This window comes from Stegastes partitus, unplaced genomic scaffold (genome assembly GCF_000690725.1).
Source record: "Stegastes partitus isolate 25-593 unplaced genomic scaffold, Stegastes_partitus-1.0.2 Scaffold1888, whole genome shotgun sequence".
Taxonomy (NCBI): Eukaryota; Metazoa; Chordata; class Actinopteri; family Pomacentridae; genus Stegastes; species Stegastes partitus.
In genome coordinates, this window is record NW_007579619.1 from 53,660 (window position 1) to 68,865 (window position 15,206).

The window sequence follows — 15,206 nt, forward strand, 5'->3', positions numbered from 1 at the left end:
GACCAAAGATGGCCCAAACCTTCCTTGGATGTCTGAGCGACTGAAATGAAATAAAGATCTTGTTTTTGGGCATCACTTCAGCAACTAAATAGATCTCAAATCTCACTTTCAGGCTTCCTGCGAACAGACGCCTCGCGGTCTGACAGGTGTTTCCATCTGGAAAAAGCCCACAGAAGACCTGGTTTCTGCTCAAGATGATCCCATAGGTGTGTACAGGTGCAACAACAATATAAACAGTGACAGTGTCTTGTTTAAAATGCATGTTCGTTGGCGACTGTTTGCGGGAAAAATGTCAAATGTCCAAATGACTGGTTTTGACTCCAGGTGGCAGTGCATTATGGAATCAGTTTTGGCTATAATCCATCTCCTAAGCTCACTGGGAGCACTGGACGTGGAGCTGCATTCATTCGTGTGCCAGTCTCTCGTCAGACTGGCAGCCCGAATCAGTCTTACTCGCATATCCAGGTTGACTTTTAGAAAGTCTGAGCAGGAGCCGAACCACATTTGGAGGTTTTAAAAGCGACACCTGTTGGATTTCTAAAGACACGTCTTTGTAAGACATCAGCTCTGCCGCGACGCATCAAGGACATGCGGTTCTGATTTACTTGCACCACAATTCGCTGTGATGACATGTTTTCCTGCCATTCGTAGTTTCCACCAGAGGTCCACCGACCAAAGACGGTCCAAACCTTCCTTGGATGTCTGAGCGAATCAAAAAGAACTTGTTATAAGTTGTGGCATATACTTTGCCTGTAAACTAACGTATGGCGTTTCCCTTTCATGTTGCAGGTCCCTGACTGACCCGGTTTCATGCCTGGTGGAAGGAACTGAAGCAGAGATGGGCATTGCCAGGTTGGTGTTTGACATCTTACGTTTCGCCATTCAGTTCGCTGTGATGATGCTTTTTCCTGCCATTCGTAGTTTCCACCAGAGGTCTACCGACCAAAGACGGTCCAAACCTTCCTTGGATGTCTGAGCGAATCAAAAAAAAACTTGTTATAAGTTGTGGCGTCTACTTTGCCTGTAAACTAACGTATGGCGTTTCCCTTTCATGTTGCAGGTCCCTGACTCGCCATGTTAATGTCTGGTGGAAGGATCTGAAGCAGAGATGTGCGTTACCAGGTTGGTGTTGGACATCTTACGTTTGGAAGTTCAGTTCGCTGTGATGATGCTTTTTCCTGCCATTCGTAGTTTCCACCAGAGGTCTACCGACCAAAGATGGCCCAAACCTTCCTTGGATGTCTGAGCGAACGTTCTAAGTCTGTACCTCCTTTACTGTGTCTTACGTTTGAGCCTGACTGGATCTCGTCCTTACTTTCAGGCTGACTGTCTCGGTGGTGATGCTGTCCGGAGGTGGCGACCAAAGCTGGTACGTATGTTCAGGTTTACTTCACCTTTATGTCCTGGTCGCTGTGATGATGCTTTTTCCTGCCATTCGTAGTTTCCACCAGAGGTCTGCGGACCAAAGATGGCCCAAACCTTCCTTGGATGTCTGAGCGACTGTCTGTAGTCATGACAGTCGCCTCCAGTGTTTGTTTTTCTCTGGCTAACGATTCTTTCTTCCCACAGGTCGACCGAACAAGGAGCCGCGCCGAGTTTGTCGTCCATCGATGCTGCCGGCAGGATTTTCTTGATTGAAAACCCAACAGACGGGCGGAAGACGACTTGAGCAAAAACGTTAAATCAACAGCTTTGATTGTGTCCCGTAGCACTTTACCACGTTATGTAACCAAAGTGAAGCTCAACTGTTTAAAAAGAAATAAAGGACGAATGTTGCAAATCATTGTCTTTTCCATATTCTTTTTTTTTTTTTTTAAATAAAAGGCGGTTTTATTTTAAAAATGTATATAAAGACTAATAACGCAACAGAATCGGTGTTTTTGCTCATTGTTGACTTCTCCCAGAGTCATAATCGTAGAAAATCCTCTTTGCAAAAATTATGTTTTAAAGGCGTAAAAGGCATTTATATCCTGAGAACGAATAAACGGTTACGATGTTGGCTGAAATACATTAAAGTGGAAGATATCAGTGTTTAGTGGTAGTTTTTTGATGACTCTTCTTTCTTTAAGCTCCCACGTAGGAGTTACTTTTGTAGTTTTAATCTGACTGCATTAAAAACAAGCTGAATATGAATAGTTGATGATTATTGATCAGTTCCAAACAGTGATCGTCATTTTTTAAACCCTCTTTATTATACAGAAAATATTTTGTAGTGTTTTTTTTTTTTTCCCTTTGCCCACTTTGCCTCCACGTCGTTGTTTTTGTAGATTTTCAGTTGGTTTGTGTCACATTTGAGGCATTTTGTCTGATTTCTGTCGCTTTGTCCTGTTGTGATTTTTTTTTTTTTTTTCCCATTGTGGTGATGTTGTGCCACTTGTTGGTGATTGTGTGTCTCTTTCTGGTGGTATTTTGGTTGTTTTGTGAGACATTTATTTCATTTGTCCCGTTTTGGTCATTTCGTGTCACATTGTGTGGCCTTTCTGTTTTTTTACGCGTTGCGCGTTTTGACCCTCTCGCTCTGCCGTACTCGCACCGGCTCGGAGCGGCTGTCACAGCGAGGGCTAGCGTAGCCGTACGCCGGCCAGCTCGCGCGCAGAGCAGGGTAGAAAAAGCCGACGATGGCGGGTGTGCACCCCCAGGTGAGTAAAGTCGAGGTAGTATTTCGGCTGAGCCACTTAACGACCGACATTTTCCTCGTGCACGTTAGTAAAAGCTGTGGTTAGCTTGCTAGCTAGCTACCTAGCTAGCAAGCTAACCAGTGCAGCTCAGCTGTCAACATTGAGGCTGCAGCTGTTTCGACGTGGCAACACAGGGGATCGTATTAAACACACAAAAACAAAACAGAAAGAGCTCTTTTTTCCTCATAGCTACTTTCAGTTTATTTGGTCGGCATGGCTTCCGGTTCAGGCTGCCTTAACCTACATACAGGCGCCCAGTGAGACCCACAAACCTCCCAGCTGCTATTTCTGTTCCTCATTACAGGACGACCTGCTGAAAATGACACACAGAGAAAACTGGAAGTGAGTACTGCTCGTTTTTTAAATCAAAATTCAAAAATAATACCAATTTCACACCCAGAATGCACTCATCACACCTGCACGTGGATCCCGGAACATGCAGGTGAATGCTGCGTTTGCTTCTGCGTTTGCAGGGTGCAGCATGAGCGTCTGCACGTGAAGCACCGGGGACACGAGGCCATGCACGCCGAGATGGTGCTGATCCTCGTCGCCACGCTGGTGGTGGCCCAGATCGTCCTGGTGCAGTGGAAGCAGCGCCACCACCGATCCTACAACGTGAGTGTTGCCGTGAGAGGGAGGGGAAGGAGGCCGGAGGTTCATCCACACCCACACCGAAACTGTCTGCGAGATGCTGGTTAAATCCGTCAAATGCAAACCAAAAACAGAACAAAAAGGCGAAGTTGGGTTGACAGTGCAGCCTCTTGGCAGGTCTCCACACCGGTCTCGTGTGAAATCAAACAAAACAAAAACTAACTCGGGATAAAGTGCAGAATCCAAGGATGTACTGCTGGAAAAAGCTCTGCATGGTCGCACAAATCCACGTCAGCTCTACGAAAACATAAAAGTGTCTTAAACTGTCGCTTTGGAAATGCTTTTGTTGGAAATTACGGAAAGAAAACTGCTTAAAATGTGAAGAGCGAGTTGTCAACGCCATGTTTTTGGTATAGTAGAATGTTTTTCAAATGTTGTTTGGTCGCTTTGTGTCATATTTTATGTCCAATTTCAGTCGTTTTGCATCGTTTTGGTGCCATTTTGTCCCTTTGTGGTTATTTTCTGGTTCTGTTTTGGTAATTTTGCGTCATATATTAAGTCTGTTTCGCTTTGTTGTCGGATTTCGGTCGTCTTGTGTCACATTTGAGGCATTTCGCATTGCTTTGTTGCCATTCTGTCCATTTGTGTTTCTTTTTTTCACTTTTAGGTTATTTTGCGTCTCGTCGTGGCTGTTTTTGCGTCTCATATTGTCCTCATGTTGTTGTCACTTTGTGGTTATTGGTCCCATTTCGATGATTTTGTGTCCGATTTTCCTACTTTTGTTTCGTTGTGGTTGTTTTTATTCCAGGTTTGTGTCACACCTCAATAGTTTTGCGTCTCTTTTGTAACCATTCTTCGTTGTTTATGGTCATTTTATCCTTGTTAAGTTCAGTCTGTTCCTCTTTCCGCCAATAACGCTGGATTAATCCTGGGAGGCTGCTGGTGTCGAGCGTTTCTCTTCATGTGCTCGTGTGTTCACAGTACGGCTAAATTAGCAGCAGTATGGAGAAGGAGAACGTTAGAATATAAGAAGCAAACAAAAAAAGTGGATATAATTTCCGTGTCCTCCTCAGCTGGTGACTCTGGTCCAGATGTGGGTGGTCCCTCTTTACTTCACCATCAAACTGTACTGGTGGAGGTTTCTGTCCATGTGGGGGATGTTCTCCGTCATCACCAGCTACGTCATCTTCAGAGCCACCCGCAAGCCGCTGGCCTGCAGGACGCCCCGGTAAGAGCAGCGGCGCCCTCTGTTGGTACCGATCTGTAGTGCAGTTGTTTCTTTTTTTTGCACACGCTCGTTGTGCTTTTTTTCACCTTTGAAACGTTTCACAGTTACGTGAAGTTGCTGGACATAGAAGAAACGCAGTCAAGTCCACTGGTCCCAACTTGGAAACCTGTTAAATCGCATGTTTTAGAACGTACGGAGGTTTTAATGTGACTAGCGTAGACGTCATTAATGCCTTTTTTAAATTTGCTCCTGCCACAATTTTCATCACAAACTGAACAAAATGAAGACGGAGAGAGAACTCAGAAATGTCTTATGTTAGTGCGGCACAGTTAAAATGCCGGAAATCATTAAAGAAAAGTCACAAAAATACAAAAACAGCCTCGAATCACAGCTGCCCACGAGGCGTTAAAAACAAAGGGAAGAAATAAAAGTTCTCCGATCTGTTCAGTCGTAGATGCTCTGTTGGTCGCAGGTAACTCGCTAACGGCTCTACAGTTGCGACAACAAGCGCAGAATTGTTTCGTTTTTTAAAGACTCTGCTTCGTGCAAACAGCTTGTTTTTGGCACATGTTTTAATTCGATGTGTAGAATGAAGTGGGTTTGATGAAAGATCACGATTTTCTGCTGAGACTTGGTTGATTTTTCCATTGATGCTAAAAGTCACTCAGGTCAGAGGCTGGCTGGTAAAGGTAAATAAGTTGACGGGGCCGGGGGAAAACAGAACAATTTTGATTATATTTTTGACCTGTCATTCAGAAAAAATTGCAAAAATTAACTAGGTTTAGCCTCTCAGATTCTAATCTGTTCAGGTTTTGTTGACAGTAAATGGGACGTGGTTGGGCTACCGTCAAACACAAACAGTCGGATTTCACATTTTCAATGATTGTCTTAGCATTTATCGACCAAGTAATTAATAAAAAATGAAAATAATAGTTGGTGGCACCTTTAGTTTTTAAATATGTACAACAGAGCAGCAATGATCAGTCACATTTTAGATGGTTTTTAACTGTTGGCAGAACAAAACAAGGGACTGACAGATGTTGGTTTGATCTCTTGGAGCTTATGATGATGCCTATCTCTGCCGCCCTTGTTCGGCCACTAATTCAGAACCAATTACCCCCAACAACCAACACAATCCACACATCAGTTTATAACACACTAACTACGTTCCTCATTTTTCAGGATGGTCTACAAGTGGTTCCTGTTGATCTACAAGCTGAGCTATGCGGTCGGGGTTCTGGGCTACCTGGCCATTATGTTCACCATGTTCGGCTTCAACGTCTTCTTCAGGTGAGCCACTGCTGACAGCCGGGCAACGTCATTTGTCTCACAGCAGGCGCCATTTGTCAGAGATAGAAACCGTGAAAACAGAAATGATCGCTGGATGTTCCATTCAGTGCCAGAAAAATGTCCCAAATCCAAGCCTAAAATTAGGACGTTCCATCAAAGTCACTTTATTTGATGCTCCTTTTTAGTAAATTCCCAAAAAACAACCTGTAAAAATGGTTGTTTTTAATAAATTTCGAATGGCTCTTAACCTTCTACTCACCAAAACCTGCCAGCAGATTTGAAAACGACTCATCTTAAAAAAAAAAAAAAAGGATGGTTTAGCCAATGTGTCAGCCAGAAACTGTAAAACCAAAGGACTCGACAGATTGTTAGCTTTCTGACGTGGGGTTGTATTTAGAAAATTAACCAAATCGTAGCTTAAAACTGTAGCGTTTCATCAAAATCACTTTATTCTGCCTGTTGCACAAAAAATATATTCGGATTGATTTTCGTCATTAATTGGGCTCGAATATCCGGAGCCCAGAATTTGCTATTCAGACCAGCCCTAGAATAACTTGGAGACTTGGACTAAAACTAGGGTTAAATTCCATTAATTGCACTTTGATCTGAACACCTTTAAACATTTCTTTGACCAGCACTTGGAGAGTAGATCCTTCTACTGAAAGTCCAATAAAGAGGCGATAAAGCCTGGTACTACATATGATGGACTTGTGGAGCCTTTTCAGTCAAACTAAATGCCTTTTAGTTCAGCTCAGCACAGCTTATTTTGCAGGTTTGTTTTCTGTCTTGGCGTAGAATCAAAGCAGAGGACTCCATGGACGTCGGAGTCATCATGCTTTTCTACGGGCTTTACTACGGCGTCATGGGCAGAGACTTCGCTGAAATCTGCTCCGACTACATGGCTTCCACAATTGGGGTAAAACACTTCATTTAAAATGTTGTAATCACCTGATCTCAAACAGACATTTACAACTACAGAGAACAACTTTGCTATCCAAACGAAGACGTCGTTTTTAGTGTTAAAACAAAAGACAACAACTTTGTTTGCAGTCAGTATCTGCAACATGACTGTCCTCCATCTTGGCCAGAAATGCAGCTTCAGCTCATGCTGCTTCCTTGGTTATCCAGTTCGGTGGTTGGTGCTTTCATATAAACGTAGCCTCCTTGACTGCATGTTGCTCGAGGAGGCGAGGAGTGATTGTAGGAGTTTGCCGTGATCGATCCCTCGATAAAGCCCTTAAATACCGTCATTGTATGAAATATGCAATGTGTGTTTTCAGTACTACAACAAGGGAGGCATGCCGAGCCGGAGCCTGACCAACGACATCTGTGCAGTGTGCGGTCAAAGGATCCTGGTGGACGTGGAGGAGGAAGGATTCATAGAAGACACCTACCAGCTCTCCTGTGGACACATGTATCCTTAAGTTGTGTTGATCTGTGCAGGAGGAGAGGCTTTTCAACGTATTAGTTAAACCCAGAGGGGTTTTATTTTGCATGAAAGTTCAGGAAGTATTGCCCCTGCGTTAAAATACAATTTGCCCAAATGTCTTTGGCAACGTGGAACACATACAGCCAAGTTCATATACAAGCCAAGGTCTGCTTGTAGAGACTGTGTTTATCATGGCAGTCTGAATTTTCTCTGAATGAATGATTGGAATGCATGAGTCTTTGTCGCAAAAGACAATCATACATTAGATTAACTGAACAGGTCAGAAAGTCACTTGGAGCCATTTTAAAGAAGCTTCAGATCCCAGAACCATCAGTGTGTCAGCATAAAGCTCATGGTCCAGTTGTGTTACTGCCACCATCAGGAAGGAAACACAAACTAGCAGCTGCTGCTGAGAGACGACTGGTCAGGATGGTCAAGAGTCAACCAGGAACCAGCAGGAAGCAGCTCTGGATGGACCAGAAGCTGCTGGAACACAGCTGTCAGTGTCCACAGGGTCTGACATCAACATGAGCTGAGAGGCTGATGGAGAAGGAAGTTCTTCCTCTGGAAGCAGAACCTGAAAGCTCCACTGAAGTCTGCTGCTGGTCACATGGACAAAGAAAAGGCCTTCTGGAGGAAAGTTCTGGTCAGATGGAACAAACACTGAGCAGAACCATGTCTGGAGAAGAGAAGGTGAGGCCTTCAACCCAAGAACACCAGACCTACCATCCAGCATGGAGGTGGCAGCATCATGCTCTGGTTCTGTTCTGCTGCCAGTGGAACTGGAGCTTTACACAAAGTCAGTGGACCAGTGGCTGGATCACCATCAGCTTCATGTAGCAGCTAGTCACCTCCACGTTGTTCAGGAAAACCTGAAACCATCAGCAGAAGGTTCTTGGACACAGTTGGATGTTCCAACCAGACAATGAGCCCAAACACACATCAAAGTGGTGAAGAAATGGTTCCATCAGACTAGATTTGCTGTTGAGAAGGTCATCAGCAGAAACTGGATCTTTGTCTTTGTCATGGTTGCACCTCATTTAGAATTTCTCTGGAGAGGTTTCTTTCCAGTGTGCGAGCTAAGTCAAGCTAACTGGCTGTCAGCTATTGCTCTATGTTTACTCAACAGACATGGCAGTGGTTTCGATTCCAGGTTAGCCTTGTGTTTAGCGACCGTAAAAGCTGAAAGACGACAGCTTGTCTGGTAATGGTGGGAGTCTGTCACAGGATGCTCTCGTTTCCAACGTGCGGCCTCGACTTTATGAGGCTGGTGTGTTTCTGACCATGACTGTTTTCTGTCCTTAACTCGACCCGTCCCTCCAGATTCCACGAGTTCTGCATCCGCGGCTGGTGCATCGTCGGCAAGAAGCAGACGTGTCCGTACTGCAACGAGAAGGTTGACTTGAAGAGGATGATGAACAACCCGTATCCTTCCTTGGAGCCCGTGCAGTTTGTTCTGTTCATTGTACCGTGGCCGCCCACAGAATCGGCAGTAACTTGAGTGTATTTAATGAAGCTGTGCACATTTTTACCGTCGTACTATGAATCCTTTCTGACTTGTGGGCCCTTGAAATGGGTCGACGTTCCGCACTTCATAATTCCTTCATGAGTTCAGGACACATGAAATTAAAATTTCAGGGCTAAAAAATACATTTGAGTTCTGTTTCCAGATCAAATCATTAAATGTTTTAATTTCTGCTTGACAATCTCTGGTTTGCAGTTTTAGCTTCATATCTTAAACACGAGGCTATACAAGAATGTTTTAGGAACAGATTGTAGACAATAGCCTGGATCTTTCACTGTTATTTCTTGGCATGTCATTGATTCAGAATCTGTAGTGATATTTTCTGAACCACTGGTAGCTGCAGGTCACAATAATACAAAACATATAGAATGCTTTTATGGAATACCTATCGAAGCCCCTGATATCCACTCCAGGTTTTAGAATCTAGAGAGAAAATCTGGCTTTTGTTGAGCTAAATTTTTCAGTCATAGAAACAGTCATCATCATCATAGAAACAACAATCAAACAAACAAGGGTCATTTTTTTCCTACGTTTGATGCCAGGATCACCTTTCAGACATGATTCCTTCTGTGGCAAAATCACTTTGAATATCGCCATTTGTTAATGCTTGTAAATGTAGTTTCTGGCTGAAATGGAGACACAACATTCCCGTTTTATAGAACAGTTCAGAGCGCTCCTTAATTCCTCCATCTTCATCCAGCTGGGAGAAGACACATGTGCTGTACGGGCAGCTGCTCGACTGGCTCAGATACTTGGTAGCCTGGCAGCCCATCATCATCGGGATCGTTCACGGGATTAACTTCACCCTGGGCCTCGAGTAGCACCCTGAGGAACGCCGCCAAAAGTACGCCTGTAGTCGGGGAAGGCACGAGAAACGTTTGGCAGCACACCGTCAAAAGTCGCCGCTACGAGGAACCGATTCTGGCTGCTTCTCGAGTCTTTTGCTTTGTGTTTTCGGACTGGATGCTTGCACAGTTTCCTGCTTGCGGGCGGTCTGGGATTCAACATGCAGAGGACGACCAGGGAACCCAAAACTGCTGCCAAGTTGAACAAAAAACTACTTAAGCACAGATCCAGCATTGGACCATTTGATGCGAGGAAGTTTCAAGAGTGTTGTTGCGCATGCTGTTTGTGTCGAGGTAACAACACCACTCTGCGGTTACAGAAAAAAAAAATTTGCGGTTTTATTTGCACACTCCTCCCCGCTGGCTTTGTTGATGCCACTCTGTGCTCGTTAGACTCCTGTCTGAAAAGCTGTAGAAAACCTGTTTACATTTCATGTACCTTTGTTACAGAAGGCTCGTTTTCATTTTTATGGAGCTTAAGTTGATGCTAAAATGTTCAGCTTCATGTAGCAGCTGGTCGACAGCTTCGTAGACTTGCGGCAGCCGAATCTTCACAGTGACTCAAGGGTCAGTTCAAATGTCATACTTTAAAATGGCTTTGCTGGCATTCGCCCAACATGGCGGCTCATTCAACTAACCTTCTAAACATCAGGTGGCTCGATCTAGAAGGGTTGGAAGTTTACCGTCCGTCCAGTAACAAAGCTTTCTTTTGCCAAATCGGACAGACATCGCTTCCTTAAGAAAACTGCTGCTGATAAAAACTTTGTATTCAATAAATATTTATAAATCCTTAAAGTGTCCCTCGCGTTGCGATACGTTGAGTTTAGTGTTTCATGTTGTTGACTTCTGTATGTGTTCTACAGGTTTGCTTTTGCTGTCACTTGCATTTATTGCTTAGATTTTTCATTTATACGGATATGAGCTATGCCAAAATGTGAATGTGTCAAACAAAATTATTTGTTTGTTCGATTAAGCCAATAGTTCACTGGTTTTCTTTCAGTTGCGAGCTCGCTTCACGTTGCTCGCCTGCATTGATATTTCTGACAGTACAAGACATCAATCAAAAGGAAAAGCTATTAAAGGGAAATAATGACCACCTGGATGTAAACAGCAGAACCATGGCTGTTAGGCAAGAGAGCTCAGAAATGTCTTCTCTTTAGTATGGTACAATCACAGAAGTCACAAAAAGAAAAAAGCTGAACTTAAGGTGCAATACCACTGAGTGCCACCAGGTGCTGGCTTCAAAAAGCTCCGGATTCAATAGACTCTCATTCAGAGAAAGCAAGTAAATACATTTATGTTGGCTTGTTTTCTAAAATGTGCAGTTCAATGTAATTATGATTGTACCAGCAGACTCTGACACCCTGTTTAGTTAGTAAACATTAATTTTCCATTTTTAATGCAATTTCTGCGCCAAGCATAATGTGTGCAACGCACCCCAGAAGTTGATGCGGAGACAACTAGCTAAGCTAATATCGTGTTCAATTACTGATGCACTGTGCTAACCAAGCTAGCTAATCAGCCTGAGAAAGGGTTAAGCTAACAACGTTTGTGTTGTGGTTGTGGCACATGTGACCAAGCTCTGTGGGGACGCTGGCTCTGGTTAAAGTAACATTTAGCTTAAGTTTAGCTTAATTTAAGCTTAACTGGGATCACAACGCTGGTGTTAACTTTCTACATGGTTGGCAGTCCTAAGTACCTGTCGTACCTCTGAGGTGAAGAATGTTCATCTCCCAAACAGAAGTTAAGGTGGTGTTGACATCAGATCATGCTGGTTAGTTCAAAATATAAACTCGACCACTAAGGGATTCTCGGTTGGTTATTATTGGCAAATTTTCAATGACACGTTCAGAACAAAGAGATTTTGATTAAATGTAGTGTTTTTAAGCTAATATTTGGTTAAGTTCCTCACAGATGAGTAGGTTTTGGGCCGGTTTTGGGGTCCAGAGGATTCCTCTCTATTTGGTCCAGCAAAGTCGGAGACACGTTTTCCCCAAGTGGCTTATGTCACTGGAGGAAAGCATTCCATTTCCTGTGCTCTTCTGAGTAAACAAACAAGAGAGAAAGGAAGACGGTACCGTCAGTGACATGGAATGTCCGGAGGGTAAACACAGATCAGGAGACCACTGCTCTTTATCGACTGACTGCAGCGCAAACGGACTAGATGCTAGCTGTGAAGCTCAGCGTACACATCTAAAGACCTTCTCTCTCTAACTTTAAGGATTCACACTCTGTCCGCTCACCAACTCTGTGACGAGAACATCACAAGTTCCTTCATGACTAACAGGTAAAGTCAATTAAGTTTAGAGAAATGAACAATTTCTGACTGAATCTTAATTCTAACCATGTGAAAGCAGCAATAAGTCGGGTTTGAATGCGTGGGTAGAATGTTTTCCATGACGTACTTTAAACAGGCTGAGGCAGAAGATCACTTAATCAACACAGTATAACATCCATAGAACTGAACTTCTGGGATGTTGATCTGTTTAGTTAGGAAGCGTACGTGATTCTGAATCCTCCCCCCCTCACTGGGTTAATCATTTTGTTTTCCACTGTCCAGTCACTGATGAACACTAGTTTATTGAGAACAAAACGATGTCAGAATGAAGTGTCCCCTTGTTTTGTCTTGTTTGTTTTTTGTTGAGCGGTGTATGTGTTTGTAATGTAGTTTTGAAAGGTTCCATCTTAAATATAAAACAGAAACGGAAGTGTGTCTTCAGAGAAGCTGTTTCTCAGGTTGATTATTGTGAATGTAGTGCTATCGTTTAATTTGTTCATTTGATATTGAAGAAAACAAACATGCAGTTTCTCAAAGCCAAATATAGTAAGAAACTGAATTACTTGTGTGTTTTATGACGAAGTTCAGAGAATTATGCTCATCGGAGAAGTTACGAGGCGTGCCCGCCATTTTGGCCACGTTGCCACGTTGCCATGACGGAAACTGCAGATGGCAGAGAGGATGACGGGAAAGGACAGCGCTGCCTAGTGGCTACAGCCGAGAAATGTCCTGAACGTGGCAGAATAGGAACAAAATGCAGATGAATACACCACAGTGACAGAAGTTTGGCTTCAGATTGAGCAGTTTGACCAGCTCGCCATGAAACAGGCTGTTCGGGTAGAGCAGTGCAGGGCAGTTTGTTCAGCTGCATTTAGATAAATTAGTAAATTGTCTTTGGGTAGGATGACATTCACTGAAAACATGAAAAGATTTGGTTGAATTCTTGTGACAGTAGAGCTTTGTACTTTTGAACAATATTTTAGGCAATTTTTGGTCATTTTTTCCTTAAACTTGGACTGAAGTAGTTTTGGGGGGACCCCTTCAAACTGGCCAAGTTTCATCAAAATTGATGAGATGGCTTGTGCTGCCCCTGCCTGGTCCTATCGTGGACGCACTCTTAAACCCCTCAGAACATCTGTGGAGAGACCTGACCATAGACGTTCAGAGTCACAGTAGAGTCTGGTGGAGTGTAAGGGGCAAAATGAGATTTTGAAATCTGTTTAAATTCAAGTGTGCAGACCCCAACTGTGGCATGGCAAAGGAACATTTTACGATGCTGTATAATAATGTATTTATGACAAATAAAGGCTTCTCTTTCTTCTTCTTCTTCTGCTTATCTGAGACGTCTGGAAGCTACGACTGCTGCCAAAGTACTGAATTAAGACCCTGAAAACTCTGAATACGTCCTCCCAGGTGAGCGTATGTAGATTGCAATTTGTGGTAGTCCAGTGCAACAACACAAACCGAGAAAGTGTCAGCAAAAACTGAAAATATCTAGCTTTTTGGAGGTCACAGTGTATGAGGTGTTTTATTTACTATTTTTTTTAAAAAGCGAGTTTGTGCCTACAAAAAGAAAGAAAGAAAAAAACCACCTGAAACTTCATGGATGTCTCAATTCTTCTGGCTTTCCAGATGGCTGCACTCAGTGAGGTAAAAGAGGAGGACAGACGGGAGGAAATGCAGCGAGAAGAAAAGGTAGTGGAAAAGGAGGAGGAACAGGAAGTGGAAAAGGAGGAGGAACAGGAAGTGGGAAAGGAGGAGGAACAGGAAGTGGACAAGCAGCAGGAGGAGGATGTTGGTTCTAAGGTCAGTACACTCTAATGTGGTGTATGAAATGTGTTTTTATTTTTACTGTTTTTGAACTACATAGTGAATGAAGTAACAGTAATTTTCTCACTCTGGTTTACAGCAGGGTCAACACTCACGTCAGTCCACAGAGGAATTCCCAAATCATGACATTTTCTGTGGTCTGGGTCATTCATTGATGGCTGCGATAAAAGCAAAGCTAAAGTCGAAGCCGACCAAGATGGAGGAGAAGACGACGAGTGAAGCCGGCGTCCGAGGAGCAGCAGGGGAGACGAGCGGCACCTACAACACCAACGGGAGTTCTGGTTGGATGAGACGGATGCTGAGGGCATTCGATGGCGATTCTTATCAGAAACAACTGGAGCTGAAGAAGGAGAACTTTGGGAAGATCCAACAGTCTTTCAGTGAAGTTCACAGAGTCAGGAAGCTGCTCCAACTGGGCAAGTCAGTTTGTAAGCTCATAGTTCAGGATGTTTGTCAGGGAACAGGCTTTGTGCTGTTTGATAGGTTCATCCTGACCAATGCGCATTTATTTAACAAATGTGTTGAAGGTAACAAGCTGCGGGAAGGCACTGATGTTTATGCCCTTTTTAACTATGAAGAACCTGAGCCACACACTGATTACCACACTTTCACTGCTGAGAAGACACTGATTGACTTTGACGTGGAGCTGGACTATGCCATACTGGAGCTCAACCACAAGCCTATGAGAGACGATCAAAAAAAAAAAGCAAAGAACCTGAAGGTGCCACCAGGGCTCCTGAGCAAGTTTGGTCCTCCACCTGACAATGGTGAAGCCTGTCTGATTGGCCACCCAGCAGGAGAAGTGAAAAAAATAGATCCTACATGCATCATTGAAATAGACAATCGAGGGCAGGCAGTGGGCCAACAGTTACACCCCTACAAAGACAAGCTGTTCGTTGTCCAGTCAGTCGTCGAAGCGCTCAAACAACAAGGCATTGAAAGCATATTGGAGGGAGGATGTAAAGCAGACAAAGTTGTGACCTACAACACCTTCATGTATCACGGATCTTCTGGCTCCCCAGTGTTTGATGTCGGGTGCAAAGTTTTTGGTTTGCACACTGCAGGGTATTGCTATGGGTTTCCAAAGGAGACAGACAGTGTGATTGAGTTTTCACTACCACTGCTGACTATATTTGAGAATTTTGTGGACAAACTGAAAGACAGCGGAAACAAGGAGCTGTTGGACAGAGTTAGAAAGGCAACAGAGGGAAACCCATACCTAAACCAGATCCTTGAGGGTGAATCCCTGACAGAGGAGGACATGGACGACAGCTAGCCAACTAGATCAGAAGCTCTTCGACACATCTGGCTCCAGAGATTTTCTTCTTCATGAAGTCATTTTACTCCAAACATTCAAACAGTCAAGCGCGTTAGATGTTTGTTTGTTTCTCTGAAAGTCATCACATCCAGTTTTGTATGTTGACTAATCTGGATGCCAACATGTACGTTTACTTTCTATGTTCATCTTCCACAGTTATCACATCAATGTTAATCATTTTGTTTCCTTCTTTG

The 15,206-nt window shown here is 43.6% G+C and overlaps 2 protein-coding genes and 1 long non-coding RNA gene across 3 annotated transcripts; all 3 read left to right on the top strand.

Annotated features, from left to right (window-relative positions):
* The first annotated feature begins 80 nt into the window (after window positions 1–80).
* On the top strand, window positions 81–1,783 carry LOC103373028 (uncharacterized). The gene is made up of 5 exons (XR_521036.1): window positions 81–206; window positions 790–852; window positions 1,061–1,122; window positions 1,322–1,369; window positions 1,570–1,783. It is a non-coding gene; the product is annotated as an uncharacterized LOC103373028 (long non-coding RNA).
* A 790-nt stretch (window positions 1,784–2,573) lies between these two features.
* On the top strand, window positions 2,574–10,381 carry rnf175 (ring finger protein 175). Its single transcript, XM_008302824.1, has 9 exons — window positions 2,574–2,639; window positions 2,983–3,020; window positions 3,152–3,293; window positions 4,343–4,497; window positions 5,680–5,787; window positions 6,583–6,703; window positions 7,068–7,201; window positions 8,540–8,641; window positions 9,442–10,381. The coding sequence occupies exons 1-9, from the start codon at window positions 2,619–2,621 to the stop codon at window positions 9,560–9,562; spliced, it is 942 nt and encodes a 313-aa protein (XP_008301046.1). The 5' UTR covers window positions 2,574–2,618; the 3' UTR covers window positions 9,563–10,381.
* Window positions 10,382–13,628: 3,247 nt separating this feature from the next.
* On the top strand, window positions 13,629–15,200 carry LOC103373031 (protein FAM111A-like). Its single transcript, XM_008302826.1, has 2 exons — window positions 13,629–13,670; window positions 13,774–15,200. The coding sequence occupies exon 2, from the start codon at window positions 13,849–13,851 to the stop codon at window positions 14,968–14,970; it is 1,122 nt and encodes a 373-aa protein (XP_008301048.1). The 5' UTR covers window positions 13,629–13,670; window positions 13,774–13,848; the 3' UTR covers window positions 14,971–15,200.
* The last annotated feature ends 6 nt before the right edge of the window (window positions 15,201–15,206 follow it).

What these genes read in the sequence shown, in the direction of transcription:
- rnf175 (XM_008302824.1), top strand. Translation starts at nt 2,619, where the DNA reads ATGGCGGGTGTGCACCCCCAG. An exon ending in GGCTTCAACGTCTTCTTCAG is followed by an intron (nt 5,788 to 6,582) that starts GTGAGCCACTGC and finishes GTCTTGGCGTAG; the next exon opens with AATCAAAGCAGAGGACTCCA. An exon ending in ACATGGCTTCCACAATTGGG is followed by an intron (nt 6,704 to 7,067) that starts GTAAAACACTTC and finishes GTGTGTTTTCAG; the next exon opens with TACTACAACAAGGGAGGCAT.
- LOC103373031 (XM_008302826.1), top strand. Translation starts at nt 13,849, where the DNA reads ATGGCTGCGATAAAAGCAAAGCTAAAGTCGAAGCCGACCAAGATGGAG.